The sequence below is a fragment of the Hypanus sabinus genome, unplaced genomic scaffold, assembly GCF_030144855.1.
Source record: "Hypanus sabinus isolate sHypSab1 unplaced genomic scaffold, sHypSab1.hap1 scaffold_526, whole genome shotgun sequence".
Lineage (NCBI taxonomy): Eukaryota > Metazoa > Chordata > Chondrichthyes > Myliobatiformes > Dasyatidae > Hypanus > Hypanus sabinus.
The window spans coordinates 279,558-298,369 of record NW_026781388.1 but is presented as its reverse complement, the minus strand read 5'-3'; the positions used below and the strand labels follow the sequence as shown (position 1 = coordinate 298,369).

Below are 18,812 nucleotides of genomic sequence, written 5' to 3'. Positions count from 1 at the left end.
CCTGCGCGTTGACCCTGGCAGAGGACATGGCAAGCAGATCTGCTGGCAGTCTCACATCCTCTGCAAGTCAACTGGGTCGTTGACTATAAGGAGGATGTCATCAGCGTAAGCCAATGGGACACCCTCCATGTCCAGTTTGTGCAGAACCAAGCCTGTTAAGCTCCTTCAGAGAAAGCACAGGGAAACTCCATGCGAACCGAGTACAGACACAACCCCTCCCAAAGCACAATGGCTTCATCAAGGCCCCTTATGTTGTCCTACAATAGCAACTGCACTCACTTCTGCCCCTGACACTCTCAGAGTTTTGGCAGTGAAGACTGAAACAAGATGTTTACCTACCACGTTCATCTGCCATGTCTTTGTCCCTCATCACTACCTCTCCAGCATCATTTTCCAATGGTCCCACCTCTCTTTTGATCTTGATATATCTGAAAAATCTTTTGGCATCCTCTTTTGCATTATTACCTCGCTTCATATTTCATCTTTTCTCTCATTCTGGCTTCTGTTGCCTTCTGTTGTTTTTTAAATGCTTCCGAATCCCATATTCCCACTACTTTTTTCTCTGTAATATGCCCTGTCTTTTGCTTTTATGCTACTTAAATCTGATTTCAGATGAAACTAACCTTGGTCTAACCTGTTGAGTGGACCTGTCTGTCGCTTCTCTGCAACAAATACCCAGGTGTGTATTTTCAGCCCCCGTTAAATACATAATGATCAAGCTAATTACTATCAATTGCTGTCTCTTCGGTCTTCTGTGGGCAACTCCATGCAACCAGCCCAATTTCTCCTGGATTGTGCATCTTCATTGAAGGTTAGGTGACACGAGAGACTGCAGATGCTGGGCAATCTAAAGCAAGAAATAATAACCATATAACCATATAACAATTACAGCACAGAAACAGGCCATCTCGGCCCTTCTAGTCCTTGCTGAACGCTTACTCTCACCTAGTCCCACTGACCTGCACTCAGCCCATAACCTTCCATTCCTTTCCTGTCCATATACCTATCCAATTTTACTTTAAATGACAATACCGAACCTGCCTCTACCACTTCTACTAGAAGCTCGTTCCACACAGCTAACACTCTCTGAGTAAAGAAATTCCCCCTCGTGTTACCTCTCAACTTTTGCCCCCTAACTCTCAACTCATGTCTTCTTGTTTGAATCTCCCCTACTCTCAATGGAAAAAGCCTGTCCACATCAACTCGATCTATCCTCCTCATAATTTTAAGTACCTCTATCAAGTCCCCCCTCAACCTTCTATGCTCCAAAGAATAAAGACCTAACTTGTTCAACCTTCCCCTGTAACTTAGGTGCTGAAACCCAGGTAACATTCTAGTAAATCTTCTCTGTACTCTCTCTATTTTGTTGAAATCTTTCCTATAATTCAGTGACCAGAACTGTACACAATACTCCAAATTCGGCCTCACCATTGCCTTGTACAATTTTAACATTACATCCCAACTCCTATACTCAATGCTCTGATTTATAAAGGCCAACATACCAAAAGCTTTCTTCACCACCCTATCCACATGAGATTCCACCTTCAGGGAACTATGCACCATTAATCCTAGATCACTCTGTTCTACTGCATTCTTCAATGCCCTACCATTTACCATGTATGTCCTATTTGGATTATTCCTACCCAAATGTATCACCTCACACTTACCAGCATTAAACTCCATCTGCCATCTTTCAGCCCACTCTTCTAATTGGCTTAAATCTCTCTGCAAACTTTGAAAACCTACTTCATTATCTACAATGCCACCTATCTTAGTATCATCTGCATACTTACTAATCCAATTTACCACCCCATCCTCCAGATCATTAATGTATATGACAAACAACATGGGACCCAGTACAGATCCCTGAGGCACACCACTAGTCACCGGCCTCCAACCTGACAAACAGTTATTCACCACTACTCTCTGGCACCTCCCATCCAGCCACTGTTGAATCCATTTTACTACTTCAATATTAATACCTAACGATTGAACTTTCCTAATGAACCTTCCGTGCGGAACCTTGTCAAAGGCCTTACTGAAGTCCATATAGACAACATCCACTGCTTTACCCTTGTCAACTTTCCTTGTAACCTCTTCAAAAAATTCAATAAGATTTGTCAAACATGACCTTCCACGTACAAATCCATGTTGACTGTTCCTAATCAGACCCTGTCTATCCAGATAATTATTAATACTATCTCTAAGAATACTTTCCATTAATTTACCCACCACTGACGTCAAACTGACAGGCCGATAATTGCTAGGTTTACTCTTAGAACCCTTTTTAAACAACGGAACCACATGAGCAATACGTCAATCCTCCGGCACCATCCCCGTTTCTAATGACATTTGAAATATTTCTGTCAGAGCCCCTGCTATTTCTACACTCACCTCCCTCAAGGTCCTCGGGAATATCCTGTCAGGACCCGGAGATTTATCCACTTTTAGATTCCTTAAAAGTGCCAGTACTTCCTCCTCTTTAATCGTCATAGTTTCCATAACTTCCCTACTTGTTTCCCTTACCTTACACAATTCAATATCCTTCTCCTTAGTGAATACAGAAGAAAAATCTGTGGGAGGAGCTCAGCAGGTCTGACCCGAAAGGTCAGCTATCCCTTTGCCTGTGCAGACGGTACTTGAGCCACCAAGTTCCTGCAGTAGTGTATTGGTTTGCTTTACTGAAGGGTTGTGAAGATTGGGGAACAAGAGAAAATCTGAAGATGCTGGAAATCCAAGCAATACCACCAAAATGCTGGAGGAACTCAGCAGGCCAGGAAAAGAGTGAACAGTTAACATTTTGGGCCAGGACCTTTCATCAGGACTGGAGAAATAAAGATGAGGAGTAGAGTTAAAAGGTGGGGGGAGGGGAGGGAGAAACACAAGGTGATAGGTGAAACTGAGAGGAGGAGGGGAGAAGTAAAGAGCTGGGAAGGTGGTTGGATTAAGAGATACAGGACTGGAGAAGACGGAATCTCACAGGAGAGGACAGAAGGCCATAGAAGGAAGAAAAGGGTGAAGAGCACCAGAGGGAGGTGATGGAAGGGCAAGGAGATGAGGTAAAAGAGGGAAAAGTGGATGGGGACTGGTGAAGGGAGGGGGCATTACCTGAAGTTGGAGAAATCAATGTTCATGCCATCAGATTGGAAGCTACCCAGACTCCAACCTGAGACTGGCCTCATTGTAACAGTAGAGGAGGCCACGGATAGACATATTAGAATAGGAATGGGAAGTGGAATTAAAATGGGTGGCCACTGGGACAGCCCACTTTATCTGCTGGATGGAACGTAGGTGCTTGGCAAAGTGATCTACATCAGGTCTCCATGATATACGGCAGGTCATACAAGGACTTGGTATATGACTGGGTCATATATGAATATAATGTGAATTATCAGCTCACCTGGAAGGACTGTCTGGGGTCCCAGAATGTTCTGAGGGTGGGGGTGTCGGGGCAGGTGTAGCACTTGTTCGCTTGCAAGGGTAAGTGCCAGGAGGGATGAATGGATAAAGAAGTCGCAGAGGGAGTGATCCCTGCGGAAGGCTGGAATTCAGGGGGAGGAAAGGTGCTTGGTGGTGGGATCTTGTTGGAGATGGCAAATGTTATAGAGGATTATGTGCTGGGCGCAGAGTCTGGTGGGGTGGTAGGCGAGGACAAGAGGAGCCCCATCCCTGGTGGGTTGAGAGCTGCATGAGTGAAAGAGAAGAGTTGCGGTTGAGGGCAGTGTTCATGGGGGAGGAAGGGCAGCCTCTTTCTTTGAAGAAGGAGGACATCGCCTTCATTCTGGAATGAAAAACCTCATCCTCAGAACAGATGCGGCAGAGACGGAGGAATTGAGAGAAAGGGTATGGCGTTTTTACAAATACAAGATGGGAAGAGGTATACTCCAGGTCGCTGTGAGAGGCTGTGAGTTTAGACATGAGAAGCTAAGCCGTCTCCAGAGATCGAGACAGAAAGAGGAGGAAGCTGTTTGAAATGGACCAGGTAATCTGAGGGCGAGGTTCAGCATGGGTGTAGGAAGCAGCACCAATGCAGTCATTGGCGTAGCGTAGGAAAAGTGGGGGAGTGATACCAGTGTAGGCTTGGGACATAGACTGATCTAGTAGCTGACCAAAAGGCAGGCATAGCTGGGACCCATGCTAGTGCCCAAGGTTACACCTTTTGTTAGAAGGAAGTGGGAGGAGCCAAAGGAGAAATTATTTAGAGTGAGGACAAGTTCCGCTAGGCAGAGGAGAGTGGTGGTGGATGGGAACTGGTTGTGTCTGGAATCCAGAAAGAAACGGAGAATGTTGAGGCCCTCCTGGTGGGGATGGAGTGGCTGTCCATAGTGAAAATAAGATGATGGAGGTCAGGGAACTTGAAATAATTGAAAAGATCCAGAGTGTGTGAAGTGTCACAGATGTAGGTGGGAAGGGACTGAACGGGGGGATAAAACAGCATCGAGGCATGCGGATATGAGTTCAGAGGGGCAGGAACAAGCTGGAACAATGAGTCTATCTGGACAAGTGGGTTTGTGGATCTTGGGTAGGAGGTAGAAACGGGAGATGCGGGGTGTGGGAACTATGAGGTTGGTGGTGGTGGGTGGGAGATCCCCAGAGCTGATAAGGTCAGTGATGGTGTGGGAAACAAGGGCCTGGTGCTCCTTAGTGGAGTCCTGTTCGAGGGGTCAGTCAGAGGAGGTGTCTGAGAGTTGGCACTGGGCCTCAGCAAGGTAGAGGTCAGTGTGCCAGACTACCCCAGCCCCTGCCATTTATCTGCAGGTTTGATGCTGAGGTTAGAATTAGTGCAGAGGGAGTGGAGAGCAGAGTGTTCAGAAGGAGTGAGGCTGGAGTCAACTTCCCAGCTCTTTACTTCACCTCTCCCCCTCCTGGTTTCAACTATCACCTTGTGTTTCTCTCTTCCTTCACCCTACTTTTTAAATCTACTCCTCAGCTTTCTTTCTCCAGTCCTGCTGAAGGGTCTCGGCCCAAAATGTCCACTGTACTCTTTTCCATAGATGCTGCTGAATTCCTCCATCATTTTGTGTGTGTTGCTTGGACAAAATGGTACTCCTCCATGAACAGGATACACAATGAGACTGTAAACATCTTTGTGGGGAAAGTAGCTATTGTTAATTGTGTCTTTTGCTTGCTTGTGAAAGTAAATATTCTATCTAAATCACACTCTGATTGCTTTCTTGTGGCATTCTGGACAGACATTCTGGACAGACGACAATCAGGAGAGTCGGCTTGTCTTCCAGACAGCCTCTGACAAAGGGACGGGTGGTTTTCAGCGTGGTCCTGAGCTGTAGTGAATTGTGATTAATAAGCCTCTTTTTGATCTCAGCTCCTACCTCGGTGCAAAGCTCACTCATCATTCCACTAGCGACTGCTGCGGTTGTCGTCTTCCTGATCATCGCATCGGCTGTGATTTGTCTCATCATCAAGGCCCGATGGAGAAGAGACAGGTGAGTGCCCGGACAATGTCCCTGTCCCTGCCCCAGCTCTCCTTCAAGTCCTGCCTCGGCATTGCCAACAGCCTTACAATCCCCACTCTTCAGTGCTGAAGGCAGCAATGTTAACCATCCTATGAAAATCAAAAAGTCTACCAGGGACTCTGAGCTCTTCTGCATAATTCTTGATCCACAGTGAGTCCAAACTGCCTCATCAGTCCACAGATCATTAACGATGAACAACAAACATGGTGCAGACAATAACGTCTTCTGGTCTCTGCTCACAATGATTCCCTGTGGAATAAACTTGCTTCATTTACAGAGCAACACACACAAAGTGCAGGAGGAACTCAGCAGGTCGGGCAGCATCTGTGGAAAGGAATAAACAGGCTGAGACCCTTCATCGGGACTGGAGAGGAACGGGGATGATGGGTGGTTGGTGGGGAAGGTCTGCAAGCTGACAGGTGATAGTTGAGACCAGGTGAGTGGGGAGGCGGGATGAAGTGAAAAGCTGGGAGGTGAGAGGTGGAAGAGGGCTGAAGAAGAAGGAATTTGATTGGAGAGGATAGTGGAGCATGGGAGAAGAGGAACCAAAGGGAGGTAATGGGCAGGGGAAGAGAAGGGAAGGGTGAGAGAGGAGCCAGAATGGGGAATAGAAAAAGAGAAGGCAGAGGGGGAGAAAAATGACCAGAAATTGATTTTCATGCCATCAGGCTGGAGGTTACCCAGGTGGGGTATGAGGTGTTGCTCCTCCGACCTGAGATTGGCCTCATTGTGGTAGTAGGGGAAGCCCTGGACAGACACGTCAGAATGGAAATGGGAAGTTACCTCTGTGATAATTTTGCCTGTATTTCTGCTCTTAGACCAGCAGAAAGGGCATCAAGGCCAGCCTCAGGGGAGGCAGCCAGACGGGTGACATGGAGAAAAAGACAGACACAGGTGAGTATTATATCACACACACCTGAAGCAGGCTAGGTTACATCTGCCCCTTTATCATTGGTCAAACACAGGGATTAAGCTGTAAGCAAGGCAGACAATGGATTCTCCTCTATCACATATTGAGGCATCCCTATCTTATGGATAGGGAAATCCAGGGATATGGGGACAAGGCAGGAACCGGGTATTGATAGTAGATGATCAGCCATGATCTCAGAATGGCGGTGCAGGCTCGAAGGGCCGAATGGTCTACTTCTGCACCTATTGTCTATTGTCTACCACCGCACCCAGCACAGACTGGGATCAACAGGCCAGACAACGGTATGGCGCTCCCTCAGCAAAACCTTGCCACAGAGCAGGAACCACTCTGCACTGCCCTGGGAGTTGTACTTGCTTTTCCAGTGCTTGATCCAAAGCAGGTGGGTCTTGAATGCAGAGCGGGAGTGGTCCTCAGTGAGTTCAGCTGTCATCCAGTATCCCATAATCAAACCCAACCTGATTCATAATTAGTGCCATCAATTTTTGGGGATTAAAGATTGAAGATTAGCTTTACTTGTCACAAGTACATCAAAACGCATGGTGTCATTATTTGTGTCAACAGCCAACACAGTCAGAGAATGTGTAAGTGTCACTATGCATCTGACACCAATATGTCATGCTTGCAATCCAAACCCGAACTCGGAAATATCTCTGAAATGTGGGCAGAAAAGGAAGCCCATGCAGACACTGGGAGAACACGTAAATCTTCACAGACAGTGGCAGGAATAAACTCGGGTCATTGGTCCTGTAAAACATTGTGCTAACCATGAGGACAACACACACAAAATGCTGGTGGAACGCAGCAGGCCAGGCAGCATCTATAGGGAGAAGCACTGTCGACGTTTCGGGCCGAGACCCTTCGTCAGGACTAACTGAAAGGAGAGATAGTAAGAGATTTGAAAGTAGTGGGGGGAGGGGGAAATGCGAAATGACAGGAGAAGACCGGAGGGGGTGGGATGAAGCTAAGAGCTGGAAAGGTGATTGGTGAAAGTGATACAGAGCTGGAGAAGGGAAAGGATCATGGGACGGGAGGCCTCAGGAGAAAGAAGGAGGGGGGGAGCACCAGAGGGAGATGGAGAACGGGCAGAGTGATGGGCAGAGAGAGAGAAAAAAACAAACAACTAAATATGTCAGGGATGGGGTAAGAAGGGGAGGAGGGGCATTAATGGAAGTTAGAGAAGTCAATGTTCATGCCATCAGGTTGGAGGCTACCCAGCCGGTATATAAGGTGTTGTTCCTCCAACCTGAGTGTGGCTTCATCTTGACAGTAGAGGAGGCCATGGATAGACATATCAGAATGGGAATGGGACGTGGAATTAAAACGTGTGGCCACTGGGAGATCCTGCTTTCTCTGGCGGACCGAGTGTAGGTGTTCAGCGAAAATTGTCTCCTAGTCTGCGTCATGTCTCACCAATACATAAAAGGCCACACCGGGAGCACCGGACGCCGTATACCACTCCAGCCAACTCACAGGTGAAGTGTCGCCTCACCTGGACGGACTGTCTGGGGCCCTGAATGGTGGTGAGGGAGGAAGTGTAAGGGCAGGTGTAGCACTTGTTCCGTTTACAAGGATGTGCCAGGAGGGAGATCGGTGGGAAGGAATGGGGGGACGAGTGGACAAGGGAGTCGCGTAGGGAGCGATCCCTGTGGAAAGCAGAAAGGGGGGGTGGGGAAAATGTGTTTGGTAGTGGGATCCTGTTGGAGGTGGCGGAAGTTACGGAGAATTATACGTTGGACCTGGAGGCTGGTGGGGTGGTAGGTGAGGACAAGGAGAACCCTACCCCGAGTGGGGTGGCGGACAACAAACACAAAATGCAGGAGGAACTCAGCAGGTCGGGCAGCATCTGTGGAAAGGAATGTTGCAAGTCTATACAGGTATCCGACCCCCTCTTTTCCTTCGCTGCATCAATGACTGCATTGGCGCTGCCTCCTGCACGCATGCTGAGCTCGTTGACTTCATTAACTTTGCCTCTAAATTTCACCCTGCCCTCAAATTTACCTGGTCCATTTCTGACACCTCCCTCCCCCTTCTTGATCTTTCTGTCTCCATCTCAGGAGACGGCTTATCTACTGATATCTACTATAAGCCTACAGACTCTCACAGCTACCTGGACTATTCCTCTTCCCACCCTGTCTCTTGAAAAAATTCTATCCCCTTCTCACAATTCCTCCGTCTCCGCCACATCTGCTCTCAGGATGAGGTTTTTCATTCCAGGACGAAGGAGATGTCTTCCTTTTTTAAACAAAGGGGTTTCCTTTCTTCCACCATCAACTCTGCTCTCAAGTGCATCTCTCCCATTTCCTGCACATCTGCCCTCACTCTATCCACCCACCACCCCACTCGGGGTAGGGTTCTCCTTGTCCTCACCTACCACCCCAGCAGCCTCCAGGTCCAAAGTATAATTCTCCGTAACTTCCGCAACCTCCAATGGGATCCCATTACCAAGCACATCTTTCCCTCCCCACCTCCTTCTGCTTTCCGCAGGGATCGCTCCCTACGCGACTCCCTTCGTCCCCCCCATCCCTTCCCACCGATCTCCCTCCTGGCACTTATCCTTGTAAACGGAACAAGTGCTACACCTGCCCTTACACCTCCTCCCTCACCACCATTCAGGGCCCCAGACAGTCCTTCCAGGTGAGGCGACACTTCACCTGCAAGTCAGCTGGTGTGGTGTACTGCGTCCGGTGCTCCCGGTGTGGTCTTTTATATATTGGTGAGACCCAACGCAGACTGAGAGACCGTTTCGCTGAACACCTATACTCGGTCCGCCAGAAAAAGCAGGATCTCTCAGTGGCCACACATTTTAATTCCATGTCCCATTCCCATTCTGATATGTCTATCCATGTCCTCCTCTATTGTCAAAATGAATCCAAACTCAGGTTGGAGGAACAACACCTTATATACCGGCTGGGTAGCCTCCAACCTGATGGCATGAACATTGACTTCTCTAACTTCCGTTAATGCCCCTCCTCCCCTTCTTACCCCATCCCTGACATATTTAGTTGTTTGTTTTTTTTCTCTCTCTGCCCATCACTCTGCCTGTTCTCCATCTCCCTCTGGTGCTCCCCCCCTTCTTTCTCCCGAGGCCTCCCGTCCCATGATCCTTCCCCTTCTCCAGCTCTGTATCACTTTCGCTAATCACCTTTCCAGCTCTTAGCTTCATCCCACCCCCTCCGGTCTTCTCCTATCATTTCGCATTTCCCCCTCCCCCCAGAACTTTCAAATCTCTTAGTACCTCTCATTTCAGTTAGTCCTGACGAAGGGCCTTGGCCCAAAATGTCGACAGTGCTTCTCCCTACAGATGCTGTCTGGCCTGCTGCATTCCACCAGCATTTTGTGCGTGTTGTTTGCATTTCCAGCATCTGCAGATTTCCTCGTGTTTGCTAACCATGAAGGAATGTTTTCTTTACCCAGACAAACCAAATCTCAGTCCTGCTAATTGTCACTCTCTTCATTTCCATTCCCGTCACAGGAGAATGTTCCCAAGTGTCTGGAAACCACACCAAAAGTGAATGAATATCAAGATATGAACATTTATGCAAACTGCCAGCCTGCTGAGAGTTCCATATATGGAAATATATAATCCAATCAGGAATGGGTAATAGACGCACTGGGAAGAGCACAAGAAAGGAGTTCTTGGAATTCCAATTTACATTCTAAAGAGCAACAGGAATTCACACTCCCTCAATCAATTTCAAAAGTACTTGACACAGACTCAGGCCAATCCCAAAATGTCATCTAATTCAGTGGCTTAATTTTGGAAGCAACCTCCTCACCCCCCCCCCCCCCCACCCCAGTCATTAGAGCATAGAACGGCAAATGTAGACCTCCACTTTTCTCACATTCATCATCCATTATTATCCACATGTATTAAACACCAACATCCATTCCCATGTGTGTGAGGGATTTCAACTTCCAATTTGTAACCCATGTTGCAGTCTATGAACATTGAGAGATTGGTCATTGCTGAGTACAGACATTGGGAGAAAGAGGCAAGTTGTCTAGGGGAGATAGGGATAATTTTCTATGTAAAATGCTTTGTTTATTCAGTCTGATTACGGTGGATTCAACCCATATCTCAATGTGGCTCCCGATGTCTTGCTGCATGAGGAAGGTCCGTGAGTGGGATGAGGCAATGGCTGGGAATTAAGAAGCCCGCCCACACGCTGCGTAGATGACCTGCTGACAGCTGAAAGGTCTTCTCATTGATCACCAGAACTCCAGACGATAAACAAAAGATATAAACACATCTACAATAAACCCTCTTCAGACCGGATTCAACCTAATTAAATTATCAGTAAAATTGGAGTGAAAGCCAAACCACTGATTTAGTTACAAACGTCTGTAAGACCATTTTAATGCAAGTTGACAATCCTATTTACTGAATGATTAAAGTACAACAATATAATGTTAGCTTTATTTGTTACACGTACAGTGCATTGAGACATTAAATACATTGTTTGCGTCAATGATCGACACAGCCCAAGGATGTGCTGGGCAGCCTGCAAGGATCACCACACTTCCAGAGCCAACGTAGCGTGCCCAGAACACAGCAACGCTAACCCGTATGTCTCTGGAATGTGGGTGGAAAGTGGAGGAAACCCACGCGGTCACAGGGAAACTCACAGACTCTTTATAGACTGCACTAGGAGTTGACCCCTGACGTTCCAGCTGTTACACTCTGCTATTTGCATTTTCGGCTCAGATTATTGGGAAATACACGGAGCCTCTGAAAGAGAAGACTTTGGGTCATTGTGCTGATGTACATCTGGAGAGAACGGAAAAGCTTTGGTCCATTGGGATTTGTGAAGATGTTAATAGGAGTTGCAGAATGTCAGATGTACCTAATCGGAGCTCTGTAGAGTCTCACAGCAGCGCATCCAGACGGTGCCATCGTACACATTTCAGTCGATCAGGAGCAGCCAGTGGGCTGGGAAGCTGGGAGACACGTTGGCCAGGGCTTGTCCCAGCTCTTCAGGGACAGTTAAGAGTCAACAGATCCAGGCAGCAGCAAGTGCTGGAGGGATCCAGGTCCGTGTCTTTTGAGGGGAATAAACAGTTCAGCTTTGAGCCAAGACTCTTCATTAGGACTGGAAAGGAAGAGAACAGAAGCCAGAATAAGAAGGTGGGGGAGGGGAAGAAGTGCAAGCTGACACGGGATAGGCCAGATCAAATAAGGGGGAAGGTCCCCTCCTCCTTCCCTTTTAACATTGTACGCTCTCCTCTCTTATTAGATTTCTTCTTCGTTAGCCTCTGTGTCTTCCTTCCAACCTGTCTCTTCATCAATCCTCCCCTGGAACTGGAGTCACGAGGATCCAGTTAGAGATGCTGAGAAGACTGCAAACCCCTTACGTTTGTCCTTTATTGTATCATTCTTCTGTCAGCAACGGAGCTGTGAGAGTTGTGGGAAGGGGGTGAGTGGGGAGTTTCTGATGTGAGAGTTGGGGGAAGGGGGTGAGTGGGGAGTTTCTGATGTGAGAGTTGGGGGAAGGGGGTGAGTGGGGAGTTTCTGATGTGAGAGTTGGTGGAAGGGGGTGAGTGGGGAGTTTCTGATGTGAGAGTTGTGGGAAGGGGGTGAGTGGGGAGTTTCTGATGTGAGAGTTGGGGGAAGGGGGTGAGTGGGGAGTTTCTGATGTGAGAATTGTGGGAAGGGGGTGAGTGGGGAGTTTCTGATGTGAGAGTTGGGGGAAGGGGTGAGTGGGGAGTTTCTGATGTGAGAGTTGGGGGAAGGGAGTGAGTGGGGAGTTTCTGATGTGAGAGTTGGTGGAAGGGGGTCAGTGGGGAGTTTCTGATGTGAGAGTTGGGGGAAGGGGGTGAGTGAGGAGTTTCTGAGGTGAGAGTTGGTGGAAGGGGGTCAGTGGGGAGTTTCTGATGTGACAGTTGGGGGAAGGGGGTGAGTGGGGAGTTTCTGATGTGAGAGTTGGGGGAAGGGGGTGAGTGGGGAGTTTCTGATGTGAGAGTTGGGGGAAGGGGGTGAGTGGGGAGTTTCTGATGTGAGAGCTGGGGGAAGGGGGTGAGTGGGGAGTTTCTGATGTGAGAGTTGGGGGAAGGGGGAGAGTGGGGAGTTTCTGATGTGAGAGTTGGGGGAAGGGGGTCAGTGGGGAGTTTCTGATGTGAGAGTTGGGGGAAGGGGGTGAGTGGGGAGTTTCTGATGTGAGAGCTGGGGGAAGGGGGTGAGTGGGGAGTTTCTGATGTGAGAGTTGGTGGAAGGGGGTCAGTGGGGAGTTTCTGATGTGAGAGTTGGGGGAAGGGGGTCAGTGGGGAGTTTCTGATGTGAGAGTTGGGGGAAGGGGGTGAGTGGGGAGTTTCTGATGTGAGAGTTGGGGGAAGGGGGTCAGTGGGGAGTTTCTGATGTGACAGTTGGGGGAAGGGGGTGAGTGAGGAGTTTCTGATGTGAGAGATGGGGGAAGGGGGTCAGTGGGGAGTTTCTGATGTGAGAGTTGGGGGAAGGGGGTGAGTGGGGAGTTTCTGATGTGAGAGCTGGGGGAAGGGGGTGAGTGGGGAGTTTCTGATGTGAGAGCTGGGGGAAGGGGGTGAGTGGGGAGTTTCTGATGTGAGAGCTGGGGGAAGGGGGTGAGTGGGGAGTTTCTGATGTGAGAGTTGGGGGAAGGGGGTGAGTGGGGAGTTTCTGATGTGAGAGTTGGGGGAAGGGTGAGTGGAGAGTTTCTGATGTGAGAGTTGGGGGAAGGGGGTGAGTGGGGAGTTTCTGATGTGAGAGTTGGGGGAAGGGTGAGTGGGGAGTTTCTGATGTGAGAGTTGGGGGAAGGGGGTGAGTGGGGAGTATCTGATGTGAGAGTTGGGGGAAGGGGGTCAGTGGGGAGTTTCTGATGTGAGAGTTGGGGGAAGGGGTGAGTGGGGAGTTTCTGATGTGAGAGTTGGGGGAAGGGGGTGAGTGGGGAGTTTCTGATGTGAGAGTTGGGGGAAGGGGGTGAGTGAGGAGTTTCTGATGTGAGAGTTGGGGAAGGGGGTGAGTGGGGAGTTTCTGATGTGAGAGTTGGGGGAAGGGGGTGAGTGGGGAGTTTCGGATGTGAGAGTTGGGGGAAGGGGGTGAGTGGGGAGTTTCTGATGTGAGAGCTGGGGGAAGAGGGTGAGTGGGGAGTTTCTGATGTGAGAGCTGGGGGAAGGGGGTGAGTGGGGAGTTTCTGATGTGAGAGATGGGGGAAGGGGGTGAGTGGGGAGTTTCTGATGTGAGAGTTGGGGGAAGGGGGTGAGTGAGGAGTTTCTGATGTGAGAGTTGGGGGAAGGGGGTGAGTGGGGAGTTTCTGATGTGAGAGTTGGTGGAAGGGGGTCAGTGGGGAGTTTCTGATGTGAGAGTTGGGGAAGGGGGTGAGTGGGGAGTTTCTGATGTGAGAGTTGGGGAAGGGGGTGAGTGGGGAGTTTCTGATGTGAGAGTTGGGGGAAGGTGAGTGGGGAGTTTCTGATGTGAGAGTTGGGGAAGGGGGTGAGTGGGGAGTTTCTGATGTGAGAGTTGGGGGAAGGGGGTGAGTGGGGAGTTTCTGATGTGAGAGTTGGGGGAAGGGGGTGAGTTGGGAGTTTCTGATGTGAGAGTTGGGGGAAGGGGGTCAGTGGGGAGTTTCTGATGTGAGAGTTGTGGGAAGCGTGTGAGTGGGGAGTTTCTGATGTGAGAGTTGGGTGAAGTGGGTGAGTGGGGAGTTTCTGATGTGAGAATTGTGGGAAGGGGGTGAGTGGGGAGTTTCTGATGTGAGAGTTGGGGAAGGGGGTCAGTGGGGAGTTTCTGATGTGAGAGTTGGGTGAAGGGGTGAGTGGGGAGTTTCTGATGTGAGAGTTGGGGGAAGGGAGTGAGTGGGGAGTTTCTGATGTGAGAGCTGGGGGAAGGGGGTGAGTGGGGAGTTTCTGATGTGAGAATTGGGGGAAGGTGGTGAGTGGGGAGTTTCTGATGTGAGAGTTGGGGGAAGGGGGTGAGTGGGGAGTTTCTGATGTGAGAGTTGGGGGAAGGGGGTGAGTGGGGAGTTTCTGATGTGAGAGTTGGGGGAAGGGGGTCAGTGGGGAGTTTCTGATATGAGAGTTGGGGAAGGGGGTGAGTGGGGAGTTTCTGATGTGTGAGTTGGGGGAAGGGAGTCAGTGGGGAGTTTCTGATGTGAGAGTTGGGGGAAGGGGGTGAGTGGGGAGTTTCTGATGTGAGAGTTGGTGGAAGGGGGTCAGTGGGGAGTTTCTGATGTGAGAGCTGGGGGAAGGGGGTGAGTGGGGAGTTTCTGATGTGAGAGCTGGGGGAAGGGGGTGAGTGGGGAGTTTCTGATGTGAGAGTTGGGGGAAGTGGGTGAGTGGGGAGTTTCTGATGTGAGAGTTGCGGGAAGGGGGTGAGTGAGGAGTTTCTGATGTGAGAGTTGGGGGAAGGGGGTGAGTGGGGAGTTTCTGATGTGACAGTTGGGGGAAGGGGGTGAGTGGGGAGTTTCTGATGTGAGAGTTGGGGGAAGGGGTGAGTGGGGAGTTTCTGATGTGAGAGTTGGGGGAAGGGGGTGAGTGGGGAGTTTCTGATGTGACAGTTGGGGGAAGGGGGTGAGTGGGGAGTATCTGATGTGAGAGTTGGGGGAAGGGGGTGAGTGGGGAGTTTCTGATGTGAGAGTTGGGGGAAGGGGGTGAGTGGGGAGTTTGTGATGTGAGAGTTGGGGGAAGGGGGTCAGTGGGGAGTTTCTGATGTGAGAGTTGGGGGAAGGGGGTGAGTGGGGAGTTTCTGATGTGAGAGTTGGGGGAAGGGGGTCAGTGGGGAGTTTCTGATGTGAGAGTTGGGGGAAGGTGAGTGGGGAGTTTCTGATGTGAGAGTTGGGGGAAGGGGGTGAGTGGGGAGTTTCTGATGTGAGAGTTGGGGGAAGGGGGTGAGTGGGGAGTTTCTGATGTGAGAGTTGGGGGAAGGGGTGAGTGGGGAGTTTCTGATGTGAGAGTTGGGGGAAGGGGTGAGTGGGGAGTTTCTGATGTGAGAGTTGGGGGAAGGGAGTGAGTGGGAGTTTCTGATGTGAGAGTTGGGGGAAGGGGGTGAGTGGGGAGTTTCTGATGTGAGAGTTGGTGGAAGGGGGTCAGTGGGGAGTTTCTGATGTGAGAGCTGGGGGAAGGGGGTGAGTGGGGAGTTTCTGATGTGAGAGCTGGGGGAAGGGGGTGAGTGGGGAGTTTCTGATGTGAGAGTTGGGGGAAGGGGGTGAGTGGGGAGTTTCTGATGTGAGAGTTGCGGGAAGGGGGTGAGTGAGGAGTTTCTGATGTGAGAGTTGGGGGAAGGGGGTCAGTGGGGAGTTTCTGATGTGAGAGTTGGGGGAAGGGGGTCAGTGGGGAGTTTCTGATGTGAGAGTTGGGGGAAGGGGGTGAGTGGGGAGTTTCTGATGTGAGAGTTGGGGGAAGGGGGTGAGTGGGGAGTTTCTGATGTGAGAGTTGGGGGAAGGGGGTGAGTGGGGAGTTTCTGATGTGAGAGTTGGGGGAAGGGGGTGAGTGGGGAGTTTCTGATGTGAGAGTTGGGGGAAGGGAGTGAGTGGGGAGTTTCTGATGTGAGAGTTGGGGGAAGGGGTGAGTGGGGAGTTTCTGATGTGAGAGTTGGGTGAAGGGGGTGAGTGGGGAGTTTCTGATGTGAGAGTTGGGGGAAGGGGGTGAGTGGGGAGTTTCTGATGTGAGAGTTGGGGGAAGGGGGTGAGTGGGGAGTTTCTGATGTGAGAGTTGGTGGAAGGGGGTCAGTGGGGAGTTTCTGATGTGAGAGTTGGGGGAAGGGGGTGAGTGGGGAGTTTCTGATGTGAGAGTTGGGGGAAGGGGGTGAGTGGGGAGTTTCTGATGTGAGAGTTGGGGGAAGGGGGTGAGTGGGGAGTTTCTGATGTGAGAGTTGGGGGAAGGGGGTGTGGGGAGTTTCTGATGTGAGAGTTGGGGGAAGGGGGTGAGTGGGGAGTTTCTGATGTGAGAGTTGGGGGAAGGGGGTGAGTGGGGAGTTTCTGATGTGAGAGTTGGGGGAAGGGGGTGAGCGGGGAGTTTCTGATGTGAGGGTTGGGGAAGGGGGTGAGTGGGGAGTTTCTGATGTGAGAGTTGGGGGAAGGGGGTGAGCGGGGAGTTTCTGATGTGAGGGTTGGGGAAGGGGGTGAGTGGGGAGTTTCTGATATGAGAGTTGGGGAAGGGGGTGAGTGGGGAGTTTCTGATGTGAGAGTTGGGGAAGGGGGTGAGTGGGGAGTTTCTGATGTGAGAGTTGGGGGAAGGGGTGAGTGGGGAGTTTCTGATGTGAGAGTTGGGGAAGGGGGTGAGTTTGGAGTTTCTGATGTGAGAGTTGGGGGAAGGGGGTGAGTGGGGAGTATCTGATGTGAGAGTTGGGGAAGGGGGTGAGTGGGGAGTTTCTGATGTGAGAGTTGGGGGAAGGGGGTGAGTGGGGAGTTTCTGATGTGAGAGTTGGGGGAAGGGGGTGAGTTGGGTGTTTCTGATGTGAGAGTTGGGGGAAGGGGGTCAGTGGGGAGTTTCTGATGTGAGAGTTGGGGGAAGCGTGTGAGTGGGGAGTTTCTGATGTGAGAGTTGGGGGAAGGGGGTGAGTGGGGAGTTCTGATGTGAGAGTTGGGGGAAGGGGTGAGTGGGGAGTTTCTGATGTGAGAGTTGGGGGAAGGGGGTGAGTGGGGAGTTTCTGATGTGAGAGTTGGGGGAAGGGGGTGAGTGGGGGTTTCTGATGTGAGAGTTGGGGGAAGGGGGTGAGTGGGGAGTTTCTGATGTGAGAGATGTGGGAAGGTGGTGAGTGGGGAGTTTCTGATATGAGAGTTGGGGAAGGGGGGTGAGTGGGGAGTTTCTGATGTGAGAGTTGGGGGGGAAGGGGGAGTGAGTGGGGAGTTTCTGATGTGAGAGTTGGGGGAAGGGGGTGAGTGAGGAGTTTCTGATGTGAGAGTTGGGGGAAGGGGGTCAGTGGGGAGTTTCCGATATGAGAGTTGGGTGAAGGGGGTGAGTGGGGAGTTTCTGATGTGAGAGTTGGGGGAAGGGGGTGAGTGGGGAGTTTCTGATGTGAGAGTTGGGGGAAGGGGGTGAGTGGGGAGTTTCTGATGTGAGAGTTGGGGGAAGGGGGTGAGTGGGGAGTTTCTGATGTGAGAGTTGGGGGAAGGGGGTGAGTGGGGAGTTTCTGATGTGAGAGTTGGGGGAAGGGGGTGAGTGGGGAGTTTCTGATGTGAGAATTGTGGGAAGGGGGTGAGTGGGGAGTTTCTGATGTGAGAGTTGGGGGAAGGGGGTCAGTGGGGAGTTTCTGATATGAGAGTTGGGTGAAGGGGGTGAGTGGGGAGTTTCTGATGTGAGAGTTGGGGGAAGGGAGTGAGTGGGGAGTTTCTGATGTGAGAGTTGGGGGAAGGGGGTGAGTGGGGAGTTTCTGATGTGAGAGTTGGGGGAAGGGGGTGAGTGGGGAGTTTCTGATGTGAGAGTTGGGGGAAGGGGGTGAGTGGGGAGTTTCTGATGTGAGAGTTGGGGGAAGGGGGTGAGTGGGGAGTATCTGATGTGAGAGTTGGGGGAAGGGGGTGAGTGGGGAGTTTCTGATGTGAGAGTTGGGGGAAGGGGGTCAGTGGGGAGTTTCTGATATGAGAGTTGGGGAAGGGGGTGAGTGGGGAGTTTCTGATGTGTGAGTTGGGGAAGGGGGTGAGTGGGGAGTTTCTGATGTGTGAGTTGGGGAAGGGAGTCAGTGGGGAGTTTCTGATGTGAGAGTTGGGGGAAGGTGAGTGGGGAGTTTCTGATGTGAGAGTTGGGGAAGGGGGTGAGTGGGGAGTTTCTGATGTGAGAGTTGGGGGAAGGGGGTGAGTGGGGAGTTTCTGATGTGAGAGTTGGGGGAAGGGGGTGAGTTGGGAGTTTCTGATGTGAGAGTTGGGGGAAGGGGGTCAGTGGGGAGTTTCTGATGTGAGAGTTGTGGGAAGCGTGTGAGTGGGGAGTTTCTGATGTGAGAATTGTGGGAAGTGGGTGAGTGGGGAGTTTCTGATGTGAGAGTTGGGGGAAGGGGGTCAGTGGGGAGTTTCTGATATGAGAGTTGGGTGAAGGGGGTGAGTGGGGAGTTTCTGATGTGAGAGTTGGGGGAAGGGAGTGAGTGGGGAGTTTCTGATGTGAGAGTTGGGGGAAGGGGGTGAGTGGGGAGTTTCTGATGTGAGAGTTGTGGGAAGGGGGTGAGTGGGGAGTTTCTGATGTGAGAGTTGGGGGAAGGGGTGAGTGGGGAGTTTCTGATGTGAGAGTTGGGGGAAGGGGGTGAGTTGGGAGTTTCTGATGTGAGAGTTGGGGGAAGGGGGTCAGTGGGGAGTTTCTGATGTGAGAGTTGTGGGAAGCGTGTGAGTGGGGAGTTTCTGATGTGAGAGTTGGGGGAAGGGGGTGAGTGGGGAGTTTCTGATGTGAGAGTTGGGGGAAGGGAGTGAGTGGGGAGTTTCTGATGTGAGAGTTGGGGGAAGGGGGTGAGTGGGGAGTTTCTGATGTGAGAGTTGGGG

The 18,812-nt window shown here is 51.0% G+C and overlaps 1 protein-coding gene across 1 annotated transcript in view; it reads left to right on the top strand.

The window, feature by feature from the left end:
• LOC132389289 (myeloid cell surface antigen CD33-like) overlaps positions 1-10,675 on the top strand; it is a 50,597-nt gene extending 39,922 nt beyond the window's left edge. The window contains exons 3-5 of the mRNA XM_059961791.1: positions 5,324-5,444; positions 6,293-6,368; positions 9,878-10,675. Of these exons, the coding sequence (XP_059817774.1) occupies positions 5,324-5,444; positions 6,293-6,368; positions 9,878-9,988 (308 nt within the window). The 3' untranslated portion in view covers positions 9,989-10,675. The remainder of the gene's footprint in view (positions 1-5,323; positions 5,445-6,292; positions 6,369-9,877) is intronic.
• Positions 10,676-18,812: the final 8,137 nt, after the last annotated feature.